Here is a 24,007-nt window from a genome sequence, read left to right as displayed (position 1 = left end):
TGACATCATTTGGTTAACAGGTATCTGTTCAGCATTCAGACACCAAGACTACCTGGATTACCTCCTTGCTGCCTCCCTGTGGTCTTTCACTCTATCTTCCCAGTCAGTGTCAGGACAGGGAAAGAGAGAATAGTTGTTTTCTTTGTGTGTGTTGCAAACTGCAAATTTGATGATGCAAATTAATTACCACCAATATACTTGAAGGCCAAAGAGCCCACAATGTATTTTCTGAAAATTTCTTATGGTTTCAAAAGTGTCTGAAAGTAAAGATCATAACAGTATTTGGCCAAAGATTTCACCACAAGATGAAGAACGCAGTAGAAGAGGCTAGAAATCACATCTCTGGTTCCATTTCTACAGTGGAACCAGTATATTAAAGGTGCTTTTGTCAGTAATTATCACCACAGGGCTCCCCATATTCAATGTTTACACACAGTGGCAACAGGAAGAAAGTGAACTGTCTGGGTTTCTGAGGTAAGCACTGACTTCTGCTCTGCCTGTTGTGGGGTAACAGAATGTCTTTTTGTCTAGGATGTTTCATCCATTCATTAGCGAAACTGTGTTTCTGGACTGCTAAAAGATAATCCTTTCAAATATTTGCCTAAGAGAGAATGGCTGCAGTGTTGAGTTCATTTAGACCTAGATCCACCAAAGCTCTGAAATGAACGACAGTTATGACCCTAAATGTTTTTCTGTGTGTATTGGTGTTTGCATTAGCAATTATTTGACCTGAGTCAGCAAAGCAAGCTTATATGAACTGCCTTGGAAGGTACACTTATTCTTTCTCTGTAGAGCACATCCTCTACAAGTGGATCTTGCCTAAAGCCAGCTGAGTGGTGATGAGCTTGACACTTAAACTCAGATTGCGCATGCTAAATTTACAAATGACTACTAAATTGCTGCCATAACCTTTCCATCCACAGACCCCACCCTGTGCACATTTAAACTCCCCTGTCACAGAAATCTTAGCTCGTAACTAATTATAATGTACTGGATGCAAGACCAGAATCTCACCTGGACACAGATGGGTTATGCAAAACCCACATATAAAAACTGATATCATCCAGTGGGAAGGAAAAATAATCAACACTAGCAAAGACCCCAGTCCTCCACTGTTGGGCCAAGAGGATTGAATCCCACTTTTTTTCTGCATGCAGTATCCCTATCCCTATCTCAAGTCCCAAGCCTAGTAGTTACTAGTTCAAACTCTCAGGCAGTGACATTCTTATTGCAAAAAAACTAAAATAATATGAACTCAATGCAGTGATTGAGTAATTTGGGAGATGCAATGGGGTGCTGAAGTACCCTGTTGTATTGAAACTGATTATTTATTTCCCTGTATCAATTTGTAAATGATTGTTTTAATTCATTCTGCAAAAGGAAGGCTTATTAATAAAGGAAAATAAAGTCCAAATGCATTTAAAGCAAATAAAAGGAAATGCCTGTTAGTGCAGCATATGTTTAGCCAGTCACTTCCCTATGGCAGATCATCGAGGCAAATATTGTATCTGAAGTCTGAAAAGGTCAAGAAAGACATGATGCCTGCTAATAACATACACGCCTGTCAAGGCAAGGTAACACAGGGATAATCACATTTCACACTCTGAGGCATATGCTGTTTGCCTGCCAAGGCCAGAAAGGTGCTCCTTCTAATTCCACAAGCATTTCAATTTCAATATTGCTCTTTCTTGCACTGTTGTGTTACAGAATACAGGAGAGGGGAAGAGGATTTTTGGTCAGGTGCATAAGGCTTTTGCTGTTTTCCAGACAACTTTAGGGACAAAACTCTCCCAGCTTCAAACATTGCTCCTGGAGAACCACAGTGCTGGTGCAGGTCTAGTTTTGGAAGGGAATGCAGGAAGTGAGGAGCAAAAGGTGTTTGGGCTTCATCTTAGGGAATGTCCTCTGGCCCAGCCTGGGGTGCTATCAGTAGAGAAGGGATAAAAGAAAGCGTGAGAGTGAGGTTTCACTAGCCATGTCCCAGATGTGCCAGGATGGATAGATTTGAGGCTTTTGCTTAGAGGCACCTGTGTAGCCAATCCACACTTCGGGTTCAGTGACGTACCCTGGGGTGCACTGCTGTCTGTGAGCACCATTACTCTCCCCAGTCCCGTGGTTTTAAAACACTAGGTAAAACAAAGCAGCAGTAAATGCTGGACATGCCTGGAAACAAAACACAGTGTCCTCGGGCCTCGGACTAGTGGCATGCCCCCTTCCTGCTCTCCCAGGCATGAGAGAGAGGCAGTGAGCTGTGGTGGCCTCAGCTTGTGCTCAGCCCAGCCCTTCGGCCCTTGTCCTGCATTTCCTGTAAACAGGGAACAGTTCCTCCCCAGAGATGACCTGGCAATGAACTAGCAAGGGCTGACGCTGAGCTGCACCACACCCAGCACCCCACCGTGCCAGAAGGTACAATGGGGCAGCCGATAATACATAATATATTATTAAAGGCAGCTCTACCCTTTAGAGACTCCTTTGAATGTATTAATCACATCACATGTCAGCCACCACTGAGCTTTTACTTTCAATAAATCATTAGCTTCACAGACATCCCAGAGCTTTTATATCCAACAGCCCCAGGAGAGGTTTCCCTTAAGATTCTTTTTATGCTTCTCTTTTCCTTCTTTCCCTTGCTAAATCATCACCCTATCATTCCCTTTCTGAGGTAACCTTTTGCTATGTTGAATCCTTGCAATGCAAGGGAGGTGGGCATAATGAAGACCTGAGTGCTTGGCAGTGACAGAATTACTGTGCTGTGAAACTCTTTTTCCTTCCCAGACCATGCACACCATATATCTGCGTTATGTTGAAATTCCATTCTGCGTTTCTGTCAAGGGACAGAAGCTAACAAGGAACACATCCACCAATTATCAGGATAGGTTTCAAATTATTTGCTGAGTAATCCCTAGTCACAGTACAAATGGCCTCTGACTGTGAAACCACCCAACACTTTTGCCGTATTCTCCTCTATAAAATGACTTATCTCAGTGACAGTCTGACTTTGGTCACAATGATGTAAAACTGGGGAGGATTCACCCTGACTTCAGTGGACTCACTTTGTGTTTGTGATCTTTGAGCAAGCAGCATTTCACCTGTGATTTCACACAACCCTCTGTAAGACTTACTCCTCTCTATAAATCAGTGACAGAATAAGCCAACCACCTAGAACTTCAGTAATAAAGTGAAGGAAAAAATATAAGTTAGAAGTGACTTTCAGCTGGTCACACGACAGTCATCTCTAAAATATGAGGAGTACAGCCTCTCTGGGGAGACCACTGTCTGGGAAGAAAAGCTGAAACCATTGCTCTACTACAAATGATTTGTTTTGATTTTTGGCATGTTTCTTAACTTTGTGCTTTGGCAGTTAGTTGTGTAAGGTGGGTAATCCCAGAGCAATGTCATGTTTAGAGCACAGGTTCGACTGAAGGCTTTGGACACTGTGGATCCCTGACAGGGTCTAAACCAGAGCTTTGTCCATCTCCCTTGAGGCACAGTTTTACTTCTTTCTGTTTACGGCAAACTAAAAGGGATTTCACTTTGTCCTTAAGAGAGGGGGATGGGTACCCCAGGATTATGCCCATGCTTAAGGCACAGAGTAGTGATTTCATTCTTATGGCCACGCTGAGATGCAGAAATCTACCTGGAACTATTTAACAGTCATGCTTGCTAGTATTGCTGTTTTCTGCTGGCGGTGAGGGTTCTTGAGTTATATATAGGCTGTCAGTGGCTTTCAGGCAGCCAAGTCGGTGATTTCTGCACAAAGGCACGCACTGGAGAAGAACACCAGTAATGAAAGATATAAGCAGTACTACTTGCCCAAAGAATTAGAATTCATAAAAACGTTGCAGATGGACAATTCAGAAAAAGATCTGCATCAATCACCGTGTGGGAGTTTCACAAATGGAGCCAAGCAGAACTAAGGCACGTTTGTCCCACACAGGGATCCCCTGGAGATGTTCTGTGTTGGTGGACAGTTCTGCTATCCAACAAGCATAATAAACAGGTTTAAAATTTTATATGGCTAAGAATCTCATCCAGATATGTTTCATACCTGCACAAGGAGCTTATTGCCTACAGTGAGCTACAAAGAACTAGAATATCTTTTCAAGAGTCCTCCTCCTCAGTGAATCTAGGTTTGTACACTACAGCAGTTGCTCTGTACTTTTGCACAAATAGTCCTGAAACTCAGAGTACAGCCAGGATTACATTGTTGATTCTGGAATCTAGTCTGGATGAGATGTGATTAGGTGTCAGGCAAATGTGATCATCATAGCAGCAAATGGATGTAACTCATTATAATCCTTTCAGAATATCCAGTTTAACATAATTATAAGTGATAACAGTTGTGAAAACTCAGAGGAGGATGCCAGCTTGGAAATTGTGTCAGTGAAACACAAACACAAAACTGAACTTGAATCAATCATCATTTGCTGCAGACAGACTTTTTAGTGACCTGTTTATTAACAGAAATTTGAATTCTTGGCATCTGATTCCAAAAGACATCAGAACTGGTGGAAGACAGAAGCACGTTGGTTTTTTGTGGTAGAGAACCTTGCCTTTTTAAAAAGCTTTTTAGAGTTGTATTGGGCTACAAATTAGTATTTCTAGAGCCTTTTAGACTTCAGAGAAAATGATGCTACAAAGCAGGTAATAACAGTTTTCAGGGGTTTTTTCTTTCTTTTCAAAAAAGCATACTTTTTTCCAAAATTAGGAAAAGTAGCAGTAACATGGCAACAATACTTTTTACGAAGTCGGAATCTGCTATGATAAACAAAATACTAATTTCTTACAAATAGTACCTTGCTTAGAAGTGAAGTTACAATCACCTTGTACAATAATGAGTCCTAATATAAGAATTATCTCTAATCATTGTTATAGTATTACTGAATTAAATTTCATTCATGCATAAGTAGAATAACAGCTGGTTATGCACATAGCAGAATAAGGGCAGAACATGGAATTTCAAGACTGACATTAGGAATGGGAGGACACCCTTGGTTTGTAATTGCCATTTCCAAAATGGAAATGACACTTGTAATGTATTGCTTCAAGAGATTCCTTTCAATGCAGTAACAATACCTGTCTCTCAGATCCAGCAGAAGAAGAGTGCCCAAGAGGGCAGAATGTAGAATGCAAAACTCTGATTACTGCAAAGTCTGAAGTGTTAGCTCAGTTCATACAGAACTTGACCAGGCACTGTTTTTCTTTGCTGCAACATCTGAGGTGTAGGAATTTATTTCTGTACCTCGGACAACTGAAAAGAAATTATTTCAGATGTTCTAGAAATGAAACAGGACTGTGTCCATTTTTGGGTCTTGTGACCAAAACCTGTAGGTATTTCCTTCTCCCTGTGGCTGGTGTTTTAGGCATTGGGTTGTGAGAAACTCATAATCTAACTACCACTGCTGACTCATTCAAAGTGGTCTGGAAAAGCAGACGTGTGAGAAGCGGAGACTAGGTTTTCTATATCTTAGGCTACAGCATATAGGAGTTCCTTTAAATTCTGTCAAAACAGATGTATGGTTCACATACAACTCTTTTGTGAATGTTTCCCTTTTGGAAAATGTTTCAGCTCATTCTAATTTCAGGTTCTAGCACAAATCATCAAAGCAGTCAAATCACAAATTGCTGTTCACATCCTCAGAGGTACAAATGTACCCCACATGAGTATTTGACATAGTATCATTTATCATCCAGATTCCACTTATATAGTCACTTTTCCACCTATGACACGTTTACTAATGTTCTTCTGACTATGAGTCCTGGATCCTCTTAGAAAAAGATGATACATTTCACAAAATGAAACTGTTAACATGGCACATATCACAGACTGGCGATTAGGGATATGCTCCTGATTATTATTACTTTGTTTATTTTTTGGCAGTGTAATTTAGACACTAAAACTTGGTACCAGAGTCTTTATGTTCTCTTTTCATTCTGTTGCCAGTTCGTTATTCCATACTTTCCATGGAAAATACTCACAGTAAGTTCAACATAATGAACACCATTCTGCCCTGGAGGACATTCAGTCCTCCAGGACTCTTAAGATGGAAGGCAAGTTGTTATTTCCCTTTGCCACCAGGATCAATTGCTTTATCAACACCATGCAGCCAAATGTGAGGACAAACCAGGGGAAAAAAAGCAGTGAAGCTAGGATCAAGTGAACTCAGTTTTCTTGCATTTCAGAGATTCACCCCGTTGTTAAAACAGTACTTCCAGAAGGAGAGAAACAGAGCTTAACTGCTAATCTGTAGGGCTGAAGGAAAGTGCTCTCCTTTGTCTTCTAAGAGGTCAGGTTCATTTCTCAGATTAAAATTAGAGTTGGCTGTACTTTTTGGCTGAGGTTTTTTTTAAATTGGAAAATCAGCTTTGGAATGATTAAAAATGACATAGATTTGTAATTGTAAAAATATTTGGCTGGGATGAATCCATTAAGTACTTCTGCCCCCTCTCCCAAATCCAAATAATTGTGGAAAATCAAAACCATCCTAATTCTGCAATTCAAAAATATGGTTTAGTTCAGAATTTACTTCAGTATCTATTTTTTTTTACTTGCAAATGAAACAATCAGAAAAATGTCATGAACTACAGAATTCCTTTATTTTGCTGGGGCTTTTTCCCCGGACTTTTCAATTAGGCACGCATATTTTATCTCTCTTTTAGCCACTGAAGCAATGCTTTTTCTTAAAACTGCAATCAAGTGGCAAGATAAATTACTTGTCCTGACAACCTAATATATGTCACTCTCACTGAGGCTCTTCACCCTGGATGTATTCACTGTGATGTAGTTTTATCTCACTGCCAGTGTCTGGATTTTTTAAGGCTAGCAATGTGAAAGTAGAAAGAGTGAAGGAAAGATTTTTGAGGTGCCCAGTTTTACCTCAAATACTGCCCTTTTCTATTTAAGGACCAGAAGATTTGACTTCAAAGTTGTGTTGTACTGTATGCAGTCCATTACTTCTGTAGACATGTGTGCTAAAGAAGAGTCTTTTCTGAGTTCTTCTAGCCAACTCTCAGAACTAAGAATGCAGATTGAGACCTGAAATGTAAGAGGATAAGAAACTCTCATCAGAAACACCAAACTAGCTATCCTTGATGAGGTCCACCTGCCCTGAGGGCCCATCAGGGGGATGCAGTGGGTTAATATCCAAGTTTAGTGAACATATTCAAGGCATAGGGACAAACTACCAAGAGACTGAAGAGATACTTAATTTGGGAGAATAGCTGAGAATAGCTGGATGGAGACTGTGCAGCAGATATATGCAACTATCTCTTGTCTCAGCTCATCAGTACCTAGCTGTATTTCTTTTGAGAAAAAGAAGTTTGAGTATCCCTGTGTTACTGATAAAGCTGGTGTAGCACGAGTCAGACAGAGCACCAAAAAGTGCTCAGTAACAATAGGTCTAAATCTGTTTGCTCTAGGCTTTTAATGGATAGCATCTAATTAATCCAGCCAATTACTCAAGTGAAAGGATCCTTTTATAAGCTCTTGAAGAGGGTTCTTGGCAAAACAAACAGTGCCTCTTAAATATGTTCTTCCATCCATTAACTCTAATTGGTCGACTGAAGTAAAATTAATTGTTGTATGCCATGGAACACCAAATTTTTAGAGGGAGTTTTTACATTGACCCCTCTTTGGGTTCTTTAAAAGAAGAATTCTTGTAGGATAACTAAGAATGTGTTGTGCACTATAAATAACTTTGCTGGGTGGTACAACAAAACATAAACTACTAGACTGGATTTGCATTTAAAATGCAATAGCATTCTGTTGCTTTTGCTACAAATCTAATTTAGAGATATACCCCATGTCACGGAGCAGTGGATTCTGGAAAGGCTACAGCATTCTAATGTGCAATCTCTCCTTCAATTAATCTTCTCAGGGAGGCTCCAAGTGGGGGTGGGATAGGAGGAAGGTATGCATAGAACAAGGCATGCAATAGCATGTCATGTTATTGACAGGGAAAGGTCTGACCATTGCAAACATTTTATCACCCTGTCTGCAGCACGTGCTTTCTTTCTGAATGATGCTAGCATCACTTAAATCACACCAATAGCATTTCTAGCTTCATAATCATCATCCAGGACAATTCTGCACAGCAGACTCTCTCCTCTTGTGTAACCCCACTGAAATGTGTTTCTGGTTCGTTTAATGAAATCAGTGAAGACAGAGAAGTCAACCCAGGCATAAAAGCCCTCAGGACATGAAGAGGGCGATCAGTACACATTCCTTCTTTTCTGCACTGTAATTTGATAATTAAAATAGACACCACAATGGAGTCCATCTCCTAATAAAGCCAACATCTGCTAATAAAGCCAACATCTGCTGAGGTCTTTGGACCATTTCCTGGGAGGTATATGAGACTGTGATTTCTCATAAACAAAGCCAGGGTGAGATCCAGCACGTCGTGTCTGAGTAGAGGCAGTTCTCTGAGGCTGTGCTATGTATGCATGATAGTGTATGCAAGCTGGGAATGTGTGTTGATCTGTTGAAAGGTAGGATGGCTCTGCAGAGAGACCTGGCAGGTTGGATAGATGGGCAGAGACTAACAACATGAAGTTTAATAAGTCCATGTGCCAAGTCCTGCATTTTTACCACAATAACCCCCTGTGGTGTTAATAGGCTGGGGACTGTGTGGTTGGGCAGAAAGGGACCTTGGGGTACTGGTCAACAGCCAACAGAACATGAGCCAGCAGTGTGCCTTGGTGGCCAAGAAGGCCAATGGCTCCTGGCCTGTGTCAGGAATAGTGTGGCCAGCAGGAGCAGGGAGGTCATCCTTCCCCTGTTCTCGGCACTGGTGAGGCCAAACCTCGAGTGCTGTGTCCAGCTCTGGCCCCTCAGTTTGGGAGGGACGTTGAGATGCTGGACCGCGTCCAGAGGAGGGCAACGAGGCTGGTGAGAGGCTTGGAACACAAGCCCTATGAGGAATGGCTGAGGGAGCTGGGGTTGTTTAGCCTGGAGGAAAGGAGACTCAGAGGTGACCTTACCACTCTCTACAACTTCCTGAAGGGTAGTTGTAGTCAGGTGGGGGTCGGTCTCTTTCTCCAGGCAGCAACTGGCAGAACGAGAGGTCACAGTCTCAAGCTGCATCAAGGGAAATATAGGCTGGATATCAGGAAAAGGTTTTTTACATAGAGGGTGATAAAGTACTGGAATAGTCTGCCTGGGGAGGTGGTGGAGTAACCATCCCTGGATGTGTTTAAAAAAGACTGGATGTGGCACTCGGTACCATGGTTTAGTTGAGGTGTTAGGGAACGGGTTGGACTCAATGATCTCAAAGGTCTCTTCCAACCCTGTGATTCTGTAATACCACAACTGTATTTCTCAGAGCTGATTAAAATCTTGGTATTGCTGTTAGGATTCTCCTGATGGCTGCATAGCAGCACACTTCAGATGTCTGTCCTTTTAAGCAAGAAACTTAAACGGTGAATCTTCTCAGAGAAGTTTCTGTGAAATCAGAGAGTTTCTGTGAACTCCCCTCCTGCCCTGCTGTTCCCCAGTCATACACAGTAAGGAAGGTTCCTGGTTTATAATAATCTTTTGTAACACTCTTTTTTAACACTGTTCTCTGAAGAGTGATAGAAGACTTGAACTTGGTTATTCATCAAAAACGTAGCAATTCTGTAAGGTATCACCAGATGTTTAACACAAGTGCTCTACAGGTGAATGCACAAAAAAGAAGTTCATGGGCTCAAAACCCATGTATTGCAAATGTTTAATCCAACACACTTGTACTCTCAATCAGTTGAAAAAAGCCTCTGGATACGAGCAAGCTGCAGTTCTAAGAAATTTTTATCCCATTTTGGTAGAGGTATGTTTGATAGATATTCTTAGTAGAAATCTTAAAATCCATGGCAAGGCATTTTAGGCCAAATTACTTTAGCAACAAATAAAACATCCATGTCCATGCATCATGTATGCATGTGTAAATAGGTGCGCCTGCTTGTACAATTTGCTTTGCTTTACAACTAGGCCTTACGCTGTTTCTTCAAGTCTGTTATGCCACTGCATGTCTATGTACACGGGATGTGTATTTACATTTCATCAAAGCTTTTCAGGCATGTCTTTGTCCAAAACATGCTGACAAAATACAGCAAATAATAGCTATCTCAGCAGTAATTATGTCTGCCTGGTGCTCTTCCCCTCCACCCTGGTTATCTTGATAAAGGAGCTGTACAGGAGCCTAGCCTTCATTTCACCTCCAGTGGCAAAAACTGCATGCACAAAACAAGCAGCAAGCTGAAGATTATGTTCATGCCTTGACCTCGAGACTTCCTGAACCAGTTTGGATTGGCTCTCCCTTTGAAACTACAGGCTTCCACAGGAAGTTCATAAATGGGCCCAAGTCACAGCAATTGACGTAGTCCTAATATTTTTAACTTGGTTCTTCAAGAACTACCTACAATGGGTGGTGTTTTATGGACACAAAGAGCTGTCTGGCTTTTTCAAAAGCAAATGTCAGTGTGCTGGGTAAAATGCAAACCACTGAAAGCAAGTGAGTAATGTAGCTTTTGCTGCTCTGGGGATGTGGTGGTGTGTGCTGTGAAGCTGCACTGCACTCCACCATGTCCCTGTGTCAGCATCACTGGAGCTCCCAATACTGCAGGTAGCCATTGTCTCCAAAGAGCTAAACCACAGGCCTGTGTTCTACATCCCTCAGCTTCAGGTGCATTTGGATCCACTGCTTAAGCATTGATGTACTCTCTTTTCCCATGTCTTACTACCCCACATCATTTGTGTCTTATAAATGGTTTGCAAGACTCATTCAGAGGTGTTAAAGAAAAGTTCTTTTACACCCTAAGGGGGGTTTGTGAAATGCCCATGGTTTGTTCCATCCACAATGACAAGAGAGACGACCAGAAAAAATAAATGTTGCAAAGAAACACGAATATTAAATATTTTAGAGAATGATGGATGCAAATGGGCATGAAAACCTTACTTCTAAGATTTTTTATCTTTTTCATACAGCTCTAACAAAATGCAACTGCATTAAAGACATTCCTTTTCATTCATTTGCTTTGCACCTTGTTACCTCATTACCTGTTAAACATGGACTTAACAGAAAACACTCTTCTTATTTACATCTCTGCATTCCGCTAATTGTATGTTATAATTTGACAGCAAGTTCAAATTCAAAGGTGTTGAATGCATTGCTCCTATGTTCCTTTGAAAAAAACCATTTTTGTGTTTGCAAATAACCTAATGCGATGGGGTGAAAGATTGTTATTAATGTTAGCAGTGCATATGACTTCAGAACTATTTAAATAACTTTTAAGTTAGCAGCTCTGTCCAAGGGCCATGATAGCCCTTAAAGCAACTTCTAAAATTCACTGTCTAGTCTGATTAGTTCATGATTTGGGATTTTCTGGTCTATATTTAGCTGATGTACTTTGAAACATAAATTATTATATATTATTGTTTTGAGAAATTGACAGGAATTAAAAATATAAGCAGGACCCCTTCCAGCACATAGGCTCTCTTTTCATTCAGTCAAAAAGTCAGAAACCTTTCTTACTGAAGAACAAAGCACACTCTCCCCATTTCCCCTGCCAGACACAAAAATTAGATCCACTGGATAAACCAAACATTTTTGAATATTCTTTGGTTTCTGCCTGCAAATCATAGGATCCAGATCCAGTATTCATTTACAAAGTAAGGAGTTAATTTGATGTCTTTTATTTTTTTCACTGATAAAGGCTTATCTTGTATTCTTCCAATCTTTCTTGTAAGCATTTCCTGAGAGGGGTGTAAGTCAGCCAACATGGAGAATCTGCCTATGATACCTAACAGGGAAGGCCTTGCTCGTTTGGCCAAGGCTAGCAGGTCTTACATAATAATTTATTACAGTACCTTTCTGTTTCCTGGTCTGTGGTTTGCTGCTTGTTCTCAAAGCCTGTGAAGCTGCTCATATCCACATAGCCATCATTCTCATTAGCAGCAGATAATGCCCTGCTGGGATCTTCAAAAAATTCGGTAAAAGTTCCTGCTCTGGTGGATCTCCGAGGAGGAATTTGTATGTTTTCATAGTCCGAGCTCATAGCAGGAATGTTCTCATAGTCAGATGTGTCGGCATTGGGAAAAGAAATAGACCTAGGTTTCGTTAGTGGCAGTGGCATGAAAGGAGGTCTGGACCGGTCCTCGAAGGACTCCACCCTTGATACACTCCTGCTGAAGGACTTGGGCGTTCCTTTTCTTTTACCATCCTTATAGAAAAGAACAGCTGAGGGTGACTCAGATGCACGGAGCTTACCCACATGCGATTTTAGTTGAGGCGAGCTACTTAGGCTCCTTCCTTCCAGCTCCATCAGCCTAGGAGGCCCATGATAGCTGGACTCTGATGAGGACCTTGAAGAAGAAACATTAACATCTACATGAACTTTATTTTCACTTTTCTTCTTGAACTTTAGAGTAAGAAACCTCTTAAAAGAAGATTTCTTTTTCTTGGAATACTTAGTAGGTGAGTCATTCTCAATCAAAAGTGAAGGTGAACTTTTAGTGATTGGCTTTTTGGTGATGTAGGCAAGTTCAAATGGAGGTGGTATATCAACAACTGAGGATGGAGTAGATATGCCACATGATGAGAGATGATTTTGCTGGGAAAAACTACCTGAGGAACCATTGACACAAGGCAAGGACAAGTTGTCTTCTGTCCTTTTCATTTTAACACCGTCCAGTACACAGGCATCACTTTCTCTGTAAACAGAAATAGGTATCTCTCTCCCTTCAACAGAATAAGATCGAGGATATAAAAGAAAGCGTCTTGACTTGGTTGGTAAAGCCCTTTTGGCTTCCACTGGTTTTCCTTCCAATGAAAAGGAATTATTGCTCAAGTCTTCTGTCCCAGAGCCATTTCGCGAAGAAGGTAAATCAGTGTCAGGTCCAGTTTCTTCTGGAACAGTTTCTGGGACATAGCCTGGCATTCTTCCGGAGAGAGATCGTGTTCTAGTGACAATACTTTTACGATCAATGGGCAGCAAGTTGTTTTCACCATCCATGCCTAATTCACCCCTTTTACTGTGATCAGCTCCTAAATCAGTCTGCACATCATGGACAATTTCATTTTCTTCAGGAAGCACATAAGGATCATCTAGGGAATCACTGCTAGTTTCTCTTTCCTCCGATTCATCAGTCACAATTACCACTTCAGGGACTGCTAGATTTTCATGCAAAACACGTTTGGTCCCACATTCTACATTCATTTTGCTGTGCTTACAGATTTCTAAGTCGTCCTCAAGTGGGACCTCTTGAGGCGAACTTGGGACACTTTGGCTGAGGCTGTTTGCTTCCACCTCATTGTCTTTGAGTTGCAACTCATCTGACTTAGAGGCTTCCACAGTATATTCACTATGCTCTTCAACAGTTACAGCTTCTAGCTCTGGCTCCATCCCCAGACTACAAGGCAGACTATCAGAAATCATGCCATCTTCATGCAGAGAGGCTTCTTCTGTTTGAAGTTTCTCATCTGAATGTTCCACAGATATTTCCTTGTGACATTCATTCTCACAAGGTGCAACCTGACACCCGTCATCCATATTCTCTGCATTCACAGTTTCTTCTTCCTCTTTCCCAGAGTCTTTGCTTGCTTCAAAGGCTACCTCTGATGTCTTCTCACTTTTCCTCTCAGTGATCCGGCAGCCATCACTGGCATTTCCTGTGTTTGTATTATTGTGCTCATTTGGGTCTACTTCCTCCTCTTCAGCTGCTGCTTGATGGATGAACTCTGCTAAACCACTTTTGGCACCGGGTTCATCTCCACACAGTTCTAAGTCAGGACCTGTTTCTTCACTGGCCTCCTCAGGCAGCATGTCAGGGCTTGCACAGTCATCATTTTCTAAGTCCCCTTCCATGTTCAAATCAAGCTCTGCATGCACACTGCGGTCATCATTTTGTGCTAGACACCCATCTGCCATTTCTAAAATCTCTGGCAGTCCCTCCTCCTCCTCTTGCCCTACCTTCTCACAAGCTGGGATTGATTCATCTGCAGGCAGTGGCATTGCAATATCTCTACAAGTATCACCCATTAGATTCTCATGTCTATTCAAAATGTTATCACTGTCAGTCTCACAATCACTACTGTTCTTGACCAGTTCCAGGTTGTAAGAAGTTTCTTGGCTGTTTTTGGTTTCAGTACAATCACCTACAACATCCTCGTCTTCATCTACATTCTTGGTAGCATTGTTATCCCTATCTGGGGCATCTAAGGACTCCTCACAAAGCGCTTTGGACTGGTCACAGTCTCTGGATGACTTCTCAGAGTCCGGTTCCCTTGGTTCAGACGTATCTGAAGAGTTATGGTGCTCATCTTTGATGACTTCTCGATTACTGGTATTCTCATCACAAGCAATGTTATCTTCTTCCTTCTCTACCTTTTCTGGAGTTTCTGAGACTTCATTTTCCACAGAGGAATCTAGGTTTTGATCATGCTCATGTTCCAAATCATTAGAGTCTTTGCTGGGCAGCTGAGCTTCAGGAACTACAATGTATTCGTCATCTGCCTCAGATCCTAGGCAATCAGCACTGCACTGGCTTCCTGCACACAGCTCTCCATCAAGACACACCAGTTTCCCATTTGCACATTTATTTAAATTATTGCTGTTAGAAACACCGGATTTGCCCTCCGTGTCAGCTGAGAATTTTGGCTTGGGAGCAATAGGTGGTTTGGGACCCCTAGACACAGAGTTCGGGTGATGAAGAATATCAGCTCTTGGCAGTGAAGGAGAAAATTTGGAGACAGGTGCTGGAGAAAGATGACCAATAATCTTTGGTTTTGGTGCTAATGGTGGTTTTGAGATTTCTGGAGAAAAGAGACAAAGGTCACGTTAGTCATCTTTGTTTCTTATTAAAGTCAGCAGACTATATCCTGCAATACACTTTATCAGTGACTCGTAATGCAGTAGTCCAGTCAACAAAAAGCTGAAAAGAGAACTTAAGGAGCAAAGCATATGGATTGTCTCTTCACATGACACTGTAGCTATTCCAGTAAGCATAGTTTAAGGTCAAATCTGAACTGAACTATATGCAGCCCTAACACACTTGGGGAAAGATGTACAGCTGCGCAGCCAAGGATATATCATACTTTAACCCAAAACATGAACAGAGTTACTGGCTTAAACTCAAGTTATGTTTTCAGTGTATAGCTTCTTCAGCCCTTTAGTCAAAAGATCCTCCATTCCTCTTGTAAATGCCAGGATCCCTTGCAGATACAAACTTCTCTAAACATCAAAATGTACTTTAAATGTATTTATGTAAATACATTTATTGTTATGTATTTAACATAATGCCAGCCTTGTATTTCTACTGGTAGTGCTGACACATATGTAGGGGAAATCAAGCAGACTGGCAATAAACTAGATTGAAGCTATGTGAATTAAATCATATCTATATCACCATTTTACTCAGTAGCTTGCCTGGCACAGCCATTTCCAGCTGTCTTGGTCCTGAAATTATTATTCTTCAAACACTAAACGAAATGCTGAAAGACTGCATAAATAGGCAGCAATAGGGATCCTCCCTTGTGAGATTTTTTATGAGATCAAATAGGTAGTGTGAAGAAGCCAGCGTAACAAATGGTTACAGATGGTAAGAAGTAGGGAGAAGTGGCTTCCTCCTATTGCTGCTTCCTAGCCATCAACAGATAATTACATAGTTAAGCAATCAGAAATCTCTAATTATAATTTTAATTTACACATTGTGGTGGAAAAAGGAGAGCTCTCCGTTGTAAAGAAAAGCACAGGACAAACTATTTCATCATTACAAAGATAGAAACAGTTCTTTGTGGATAATCTTCATGCACAACTCACAAGAAAGAACAGCATCTCAAAAGACAAAAGCTGGGACACTGCTCCTATGTGTAATCCTATCCAAAATCATAGTATGAGCTTCAGAAAGTGTAGCTACTGTGCTGTTGCATTTAGAGCATTTTGAAATGCAGACTTTGGATACGTAGAAGTGCAGACAGTTAGAACTGAGCTGGGCACTGTACTGAGAATAAAGGAATACTGAATGCAAACCGCTTGGAAAAGATTCTCTGATTGTCCCGATATTTGGTGGCACGGTACTTTTCTTATTGTTATCCTAGTATAATTGGAGTAATTTGTACTGAAATAATACTGGCCTATTTGTTTGGTTAGACTCTGGGAAACATAAAAGCCTGTTTCTTCTGATCTTCTTAACCTTCCTGAAATTTCTTCTGACACACAGAAAGAAGCTGACAATTTGGCATTCTGATGTAATCAGAAAACAGTCTTTCTAGAGTTATGAGACACCAGAGAGATTTTATCTAAGTTAAAAACTGAATCAGTGATCTCAGCCCAGAAGGAATAAAAAGTCTGTTACAAGCAGGTGCCTTATAGCATATACCGCTTAAGAATTATTCTGTATCTGGAGCTTTATCCTATCCAGCTGCATGTGGGAGACTTAACTCATGAAAAAAGAGGGAGAGAGAACTGTGTATTCACCAGTCTGCAGTTACTGTGGTGTTTCACAATATCCACTGCTGGTTTAGGCTGCCGGGTGTCTGTCTAATCACAGAACGGGTAACTCGTTTTTCCCTGCCCATTAAGTCAGAAACTTTACGTGCTGAACACTCCACCTTTGCTGAAGTAACATTGCTTCTTTTGCAGGCAGCAGTTGAAGGTTGTAGAGTACTGGAGACTCTTGCCAGTTAAAAACAGGGAGGCAATAGAAGTGGGTTTAGTATCTCATAAGCCTGGTGGCCCAGCGAGAGCCACCTTTTGCATTTTTAAATTAGTTACTGAAATCATGGAACATCCTAAACTAACTTTCTGGTAGCAAAATGAATGAATTTGTTATTAGCTAAAACTTAGTCTTTACACCTTTACCACCACAATAAGACATTTTTAGGACTAACTCCAAGAAAAAACCCATCATTTTGGAGGTACTACACCACTTTCTGCAGTGCCCGGCCCTTCCTAGGAATACATATCCAAGAGTAGGATACAAATATTAGTCTGTTCCTGGAATGTGACAAATCTTGAACTTTCTCCATTCTCATCCTTGTTCTTTTCAGAGAGTGTCTGTACTGAAACAGTGAATAATGAGGAAAAGACTAGACTTTAGGGAATGCCGGGACCTTCCAAGCTTTGTCGTATAAACAAATTTGAAATAAAATAATGACAGGAACTCATTTCCTTTGAGTAAGATAACTATGGAGACATCCACTTAAAAGAAACACAACTTAAACAATTACCCACCTTCCCTCCAGTGATAATTTTCTACAGCAAAAGGATCAAATAATCTTGAGTTTTTCCTTCTGCTACCTTCAGTAACACTTCTGTTGGAAGAGAACTTATGGTAATGGACCCTGTTCACAGTATGGTAATAGGCATTGTCATGTCCTCCTTCTACCCACTTGTGCCAGCTACTGGTCACTAGTGTTTCCTTACACAGTTTTTTTCCTAGCTGCATTGTGCATTGATCTTGCCTTTTGTGAGTCTCCTTAAACAATTTTCCTTGTTCTTTGGTGGCAGTGTGAGGAAGAGGTAGCAGGAGGAGTGCAAGCATTTGTTTAAAAAATAACCCAAACAAAAGAAACCACAGCTTCTTGCTTTTTATCACAATTTCATTCTGCTTCAATTTCTGCTTCCTTTGCTGTCTGAGCAAGGTTCTGGCTGTAACTTCTAAATACAACATTGCACCATAAGTAATGTGTATGCCCCCAAATAATTGTGCATGTTTATTTTAGGATGTATTTTATGTTGGAGGGAGACACACCCACCTTGTGCTTAAAAGGAAACTCTTGGGGAATACAAATTCCTTTAGCCTGCTCCTCCCCTTATTGTTCAGTGCTTCCTTGTACTGACAAGGACCGCTTCCTCTCCTTACCCACCTTCCTTCAGGCAACCCTGCATAATTCTACTCCTGCCATGATCCATATGAAATTACATTACATTGGTCTCCTCCCATCCAAGTTTCTAAGCAGTCAACAGCAGTCTAGCAGGTCACCTGGTACAGCTCTCCTGGAACAGCAAGCAACCCAGGCAGCCTTCACTGTTCAAGTGTTTCTTTGAAACAATATATGTTTTGTAGTATGTTACTATGTTTTGTAGTACATTTTGTAGTATATTACCAGAAATACCACAACTACCCGCTTTCAAATATTTTCTAATTTCGGATTTCAAATTTAGCCTAGAATTTAATTAGGATTTATAAGGGACCATACCTACAAAACATCACCACCGAGAACTAACTAAACACTGAGGTTTCACATTTGCCTGGATATATGTAGACATGTCCCGGGGCCATGGTCTTTGCTAGTGGCTCAAGAAAGTACACAGCTCCAGAGTGCAGATACCGGTTCCAGCCTTGACTGGTGCTGCAATCCGGTTCAGGCCTCTTTTAAGATGCTGAAAGTAGCTTTTTCTGACCAACAAACTTTTGTGGACCTGTGCTTCCTCCATGCCTTTGGCACTAATTAACTCAGACACTTGTTAAAATGGTAAAGGCACTGAGGACAGAGGGCAGAAATGCATTGTTCAGGGATTTGCAGAGCTCTTGGGTGGAAGTGACAGGACAGGTGAAGGGACAGTACTGCAACAGCGGGATGGGACTGCACCAAACTGAGAATCCCGGTAGAAACCAAGTCTTGTCTGCCACTGCTTCTGCCCAGGAAGAAGGGATTGAAATCCACAGCAGGAAAGTGTCTGAGAAACAAGAGGTAGAGGGAGACTATCCAGACAAGGACACGAGAAAGTCCTGTTCAGCTCTGATCAGGAGCTTTATAATTTCACACAGCTATATCAGAATGAAGTTAAAACAGATTTTCTAGAAGATTTTGGTCTAAAGTCAGCAAAAGGTAGACTATACACCTTAGTATCACCATATTTTAATCCTGTAATTAATTGTTCATTCAAAAAATTAAGCCCTTATTTCCAGTTAGTGCTGCCTTGCTTATATCTCTAGCTTGTATTTCCAGCACTTAATATTGCTTCTTCCATTGAAACATTCAATTTGTTATTGTTTCTTCTATATTATTAATTGTGCAATATTTGATGCAGAAATAGTTGTCTTTGTTTTACAGCATATAAGTGCATCACTTATTTCACACTACTGGAGAAAAGTCTGAGATTACAAAAATTACATAAGAAGTGGAAACAGTTGCATGGGAGTCACTTGGAATGGAAAAGGTACTCAGACTAGGATTTTCAAACGATACAGGACTGCAAGTCTTAATATTAATTAGGGTTTCGGTCCGGATTCAGGTACTAGTTTGACTTGAACAGGTACTAGATACTTACATGGCTTTTGTGAATTTGGACTTCAGGAACTTGAAACACAAGGTCAAAATCAGCAGGCCCCTAAATGCCTCAGATATTTACGAAAATGGTATTTCATGTTCTTTGTAAGTCTGATACCTTTGAGAAGCATCTGTCTTATCGGTATGTGTTCTTGTGATCAAAGGTACTCTGCATATAGCAAGAGGGGGCTCCACAGTGTGAAGATAGACCTACAGTCACTAGTAACTGTCCCCACAATTCCCATAGGAATTTTATCATCTTAAAAGTCATAGCTGCAATATTAACAGCTGGGCTGTCAAAGCCCACCCCACTCTGCAGAACTAAAATGCTGCTATGTACAGTTACAGGAACACATCCTCTACGATTAGATCAATGCATTATGATGCAGGGATATAGATCAATACCTTACAAATTTCTGTTACTATATAGCTTTACCGCAGTCATCTATAAATATAATACAACAGCATAATATTCCACAGTGAAACAGTGTTGAGAAGGAGAAAAAATCAAAAGGCAATAAAATCAGGAAGTGGTATGTTTCAATACCAAAACCATCTTAATCCTAGAAATTCTCCAGTGTTTTCACTGTCTCTAGCAGACTGTACATGTAAGTCTTGCTGGTGAACTCAGCAATGAAAACCCACATGTACATGACAAATAATCTTGGTTCTAAACCACTACCATACATTTATTTTTAATGTAATTGTAAGCGTTTGCGATGTTTGGCTCTGTTTTCACAATAGTAACTTAACACTGAGGCAGACAACCTGTTGTTTCATATGTTGCTTCCTAGGAGCCAAAGAAGATGTTTAAAATTCTCTGACAGGTCCATATAGCATATTTTCCTATATCACTTTCAGTAGCAGCTGAGAGAATATACAGTCTGCTTGTATCTCTGAACAATCTGGAGTCTAATGTCTGTACACTTTTCATTTTACATCATCTCAGCACCTGGCAAAAAAAATTACTAGAGGCTAGTAATTCCTATATATGAAGCTGGTCTGGTCTCTTGTCTCGTACCACAGATTTCCTGTGGCCTTGGGTGGATTGCTTCATCTTTTCATATCAGTTTTGCATCTCTGAGGATAATCCATATCTCCCTTCCTGTTCTGAGTCTGTCATTATTTTAAGTTCTGTGGGATCAAGGCTGCCATATATGCCTGCACATATGACTCTGCTTACTGGTGCTATGCATTACCTAGTATAATACGACGATAGCCTAACGCTGGTGCCCAGGCTGTACCAGTTAATAAATATCCCTCTCCTTCAGATTCAGTAGGAAGTTCTGCTTTGCGCTGATGGGGGAGACATTCCTTGCATTGTGCAAACATACAAAACAAAGGCTGAGAAGGGATATGAGCACTCTATAAATACAACCTGGAGGTAAACACCAGAAGAGGAAAAGAACTATTTTTAAGCAAAAGGACAATGTAATCACAAGAATAAATGGTGTTGAATCTGGTCTGGAAACCAGGAGTAGTAGGAGAGCTACCTGAAAAGTTTTTGTTTAGGATATAATTAGAGGAGTTATTAAAAGCAGTAGTAACCATGGGTGCCGCTTTTGATAATGAAGGCAGTCCCATTTGGTCCTACATTCCTCAAAAATAAAAACTGCTAATAAAGTTTAAGTCTTTACAAATGGATACATCTAATATTCCTTATCCTGCACTTCCATTGACAACAGGAGTAGATTAAAGCTGGCCTGTTTTAAATAATGGAGACATGAAGAAAGAGAGGTAGGAGCATCATTGCTGAAGTTATTTTTGGCTGGCTTCATTTTCAAATGAGTTTGTCTCCTGGGAGGGACAGAATCCAGACCAGGATCAGAAAACAGAATGGAAATATCACCAGATTTTAGGACTACTAGAAGAAGGAGAACCTTTTTGCTTTAAATTCAGAGGAGTGGTATAACACAGTGATACAACAATGGAGTGCTGGGTTTGACAGAAAAGAGCTTTTCCAATCCTATGTTACTATGCTTTGGCAAACAATGATTCACACTTTCCTAACACAGAACAGTTGTAGGGCAAGGTATGTAGCGGTAAAATCTCTGGGCTTCAGGATCACAGGAACACAGAATAATGAGGTTGGAAGCGACCGCTAAGATCATCGAGTCCAACCTACGATGTATGGGATGTACCCATACATTGCAAGTGAGGTGCCCAGCAATATTTACCTGGAGCAAGGAAACACAAAGGCAATTTTTAGGGCGAACAAAAAAGATCTGTTGCTCTTAATCTTTGATTCTAGAAGCAGCTTTAAATTTTTCTCAGTAATTCCAGTCAGCAATAATTGTTTCCTGTATCGTTACGCTTTTCACACACATGCCTCATCCCTGAAAATCAGAAAGTCTTGGCGAACAGTTTAAAGTTTGCCTCAATTTTCCAGCGGCTTCTTTTTATGTTTTGATTGTTGAATGCCTGTTCCCTTATTCTGTCTCTTTCACTTTCCCAGCTTCCATTAAGGAAAAATCTGAAAAGTTAACAGAAAGGAGGAGGAAGGGTTTGGGTTTGCCTTAGAGACCAAATTCTACAAAAAACATTACCTTCACCCAAAAATATACTCCTGGAAAGAAAGTCACGGCAGATTCCCTAGGAACTTCGTGAACGGTTGAGTGTATCCGAGGGAGTAATGGGCGCAGAGCCCCGTCCCTTAGCAAGCGCAGCCTTGCCGGTCAGCCAGCCTGTTTGTCCCTGGAACACCCAAGCTCGCCCACCCTTGATCCCTCAATGGCTGGGCAGCCAATGGGGCACTCACAGCCTCGGGGAGCCATTGAGCACCTGCTGGATCGCGGGGAAAAGGTGGGCCGGCCCTGGACGGAGGGTGCCCGGGGGAGAGGTGTCAGCCCCAGCGGCACGGCCCAGAACCTGCCGGCCCCGAAGGAGGGATGCCGGGACGAAGGGGGACGCGAGCCCCGGAGGAGCTGTGCCTGGGCAGGGGGTCTATCCTGGTGATGGGATGTGCCGGCCCGAGGGAAGGAGAGTGCCGGAGGAAGGAAGCCCGCCCGGCGTTTGCCGGCCCCGGGGGAAAAGATGTCCAGAAGCAGAGACCTTTCCCGGCGGGCCCGCGCACTTACCGGCGTTGTTCATTTTCCACCTCAACTTCGCTCGCCGGCAGCTCCGGGCGCTCAGCGCATGGCCCCGGGGCCCCGCCGCCCTCGCCCCTCGAGGCCGCGCCCGGCGCTACAGCCCCTGCGGGGGCACGGGAGCGCAGCGGGACGGCCGGACGCGGACGGCGGGCTGGGCGGGTGGCGGTGCCGGCCGGGGGCGGTCAGCGCCGCGCGCCTCCGCCCTGCCCCGCGCGCGGCCCGTCGGGGGGCGGTGGCGGCGCCGGGGCCCCGCACGGCCGGCGGCGCGCGGGGCCGGACCGGGCGGGGCAGGACCGACTGCGTGCAGGCAGCGCCCGCCGCGGGGCGAGTCCGGGGGTCCCCGCGGGGAGTGGAGGACATGGATGCGGCACGGGTGCCCAAGCGCGCGAATATTTAAAGGCGCGGCGGGGTCCTTCGGCCTCCGTTTCGCGTGCCCCCCATCCTCCCCTCCCCCCCCCCTTCGTGTCCCCACTCCCTTTCCACCGCCCTTGGTCCCCCTGTGCGCTCTACGTGGTCCCTTTCAGCCTCTTCTCCATCCCCTCTCCCGCTTTCTCTCCTCCCTCCATATCGCTTCCATCTGCCCCCCGCTCTTCTTACATCTTTTTCCCTCTCTCCGTCCTTTTCCTCCTCAATCTATTCATTCACACATACACACCCCCCCACTCCATTCCCCTGAGGAACACGACCGCCCCAGTCTAGGACCCTCCAGGTAACGAGGCTCGGGGAGGCCCCCGCCCCGCCCCAGGCGTTTTTCCGTAACCGGGAGCATCCCTGCAGAGCCGACAGCACCTGCTGCTGGAAGCGGGATCTGAGTGCAGAGGAGCCAGGCACGGTCCCTCGCATACAAACCACACTTGCTCAGAGCAGTTTCAGGCAGCTGCAGGACGCTGTCTCAGCCCTCTCCCATAAGCCAGCATCTGGCTGAAAGAGGTTAATGCAGGCACCTAGTTTTCGGGCTGGTAGCAGCATTAACACCCAAACAAAATTGGATCACCCTCTTCCTCTCAATGGAGGCATTATATTGCCTTGCTGCGCTTCCCAGTGGGGCTGGTATTGCTCACGCAAGTAAGCACAACTTGGCAGATTTCCCTCGCCGGCAAAGAAATCTCAGGAGGGCTGAGCTGACCTCAAGATTCGCTTCCCTAGTCGGGGACAGACCCTTCCTTCCTGGAGCAGGACGGTTGTTTGCAGCAAGCCCAGAGTCCTGCAGGCCAGCAGGCTGGCTGTGGGGAGAAGTAGCACATTGTACCTGCCCAGTGTCCAAGTAAGGGTATGAAGCTGTCAGTTCTTACTTTGACATTTTGAATCCCCCAGGAACCATGACAATTGCTAACACCATCCAGAGAAACTTAATTTTAAATGCTGTTGTGTTTTTGCAAAGGGCCTAATAACTAACATCATCCTGCTGGCAGGTGCTCTGTAGTACGGGCAAAGTTCTTTTTCTTGACCTTTCAAAGCTGTCTCATTGTGACTGACGAGGTGCAGGGTGCCTTGCACTGTAGTGCACAGACCTCTCAAGACAGAAAGCAAGCAGTGACAGAAATGGGAATTCTTTGCATAGACTTGAGTGTCTGCAACTGAGGCTGGTATCCAGGAATGCTGGGTTTTGATTCTCTAGAGGACCTGGTTGTATCACTACGGCTCTAAGTATGCATTTACAGTGCTGTA

The 24,007-nt window shown here is 42.7% G+C and overlaps 1 protein-coding gene across 1 annotated transcript in view; it reads right to left on the bottom strand.

The window, feature by feature from the left end:
- The window catches only part of FGD5 (FYVE, RhoGEF and PH domain containing 5), a 78,341-nt gene extending 55,850 nt beyond the window's left edge, over window positions 1-22,491 (bottom strand). Inside the window, exons 1-2 of the mRNA XM_038148920.1 lie at window positions 22,328-22,491; window positions 11,846-14,789 (exon numbers count right to left, since the gene is read on the bottom strand). Of these exons, the coding sequence (XP_038004848.1) occupies window positions 11,846-14,789; window positions 22,328-22,340 (2,957 nt within the window). The 5' untranslated portion in view covers window positions 22,341-22,491. The remainder of the gene's footprint in view (window positions 1-11,845; window positions 14,790-22,327) is intronic.
- Between the last annotated feature and the right edge of the window lie 1,516 nt (window positions 22,492-24,007).

Source organism: Motacilla alba, chromosome 12 (genome assembly GCF_015832195.1).
Source record: "Motacilla alba alba isolate MOTALB_02 chromosome 12, Motacilla_alba_V1.0_pri, whole genome shotgun sequence".
Lineage (NCBI taxonomy): Eukaryota > Metazoa > Chordata > Aves > Passeriformes > Motacillidae > Motacilla > Motacilla alba.
Note: the sequence above shows the minus strand (reverse complement) of the source record. Positions and strands in the feature narration are given on the sequence as shown.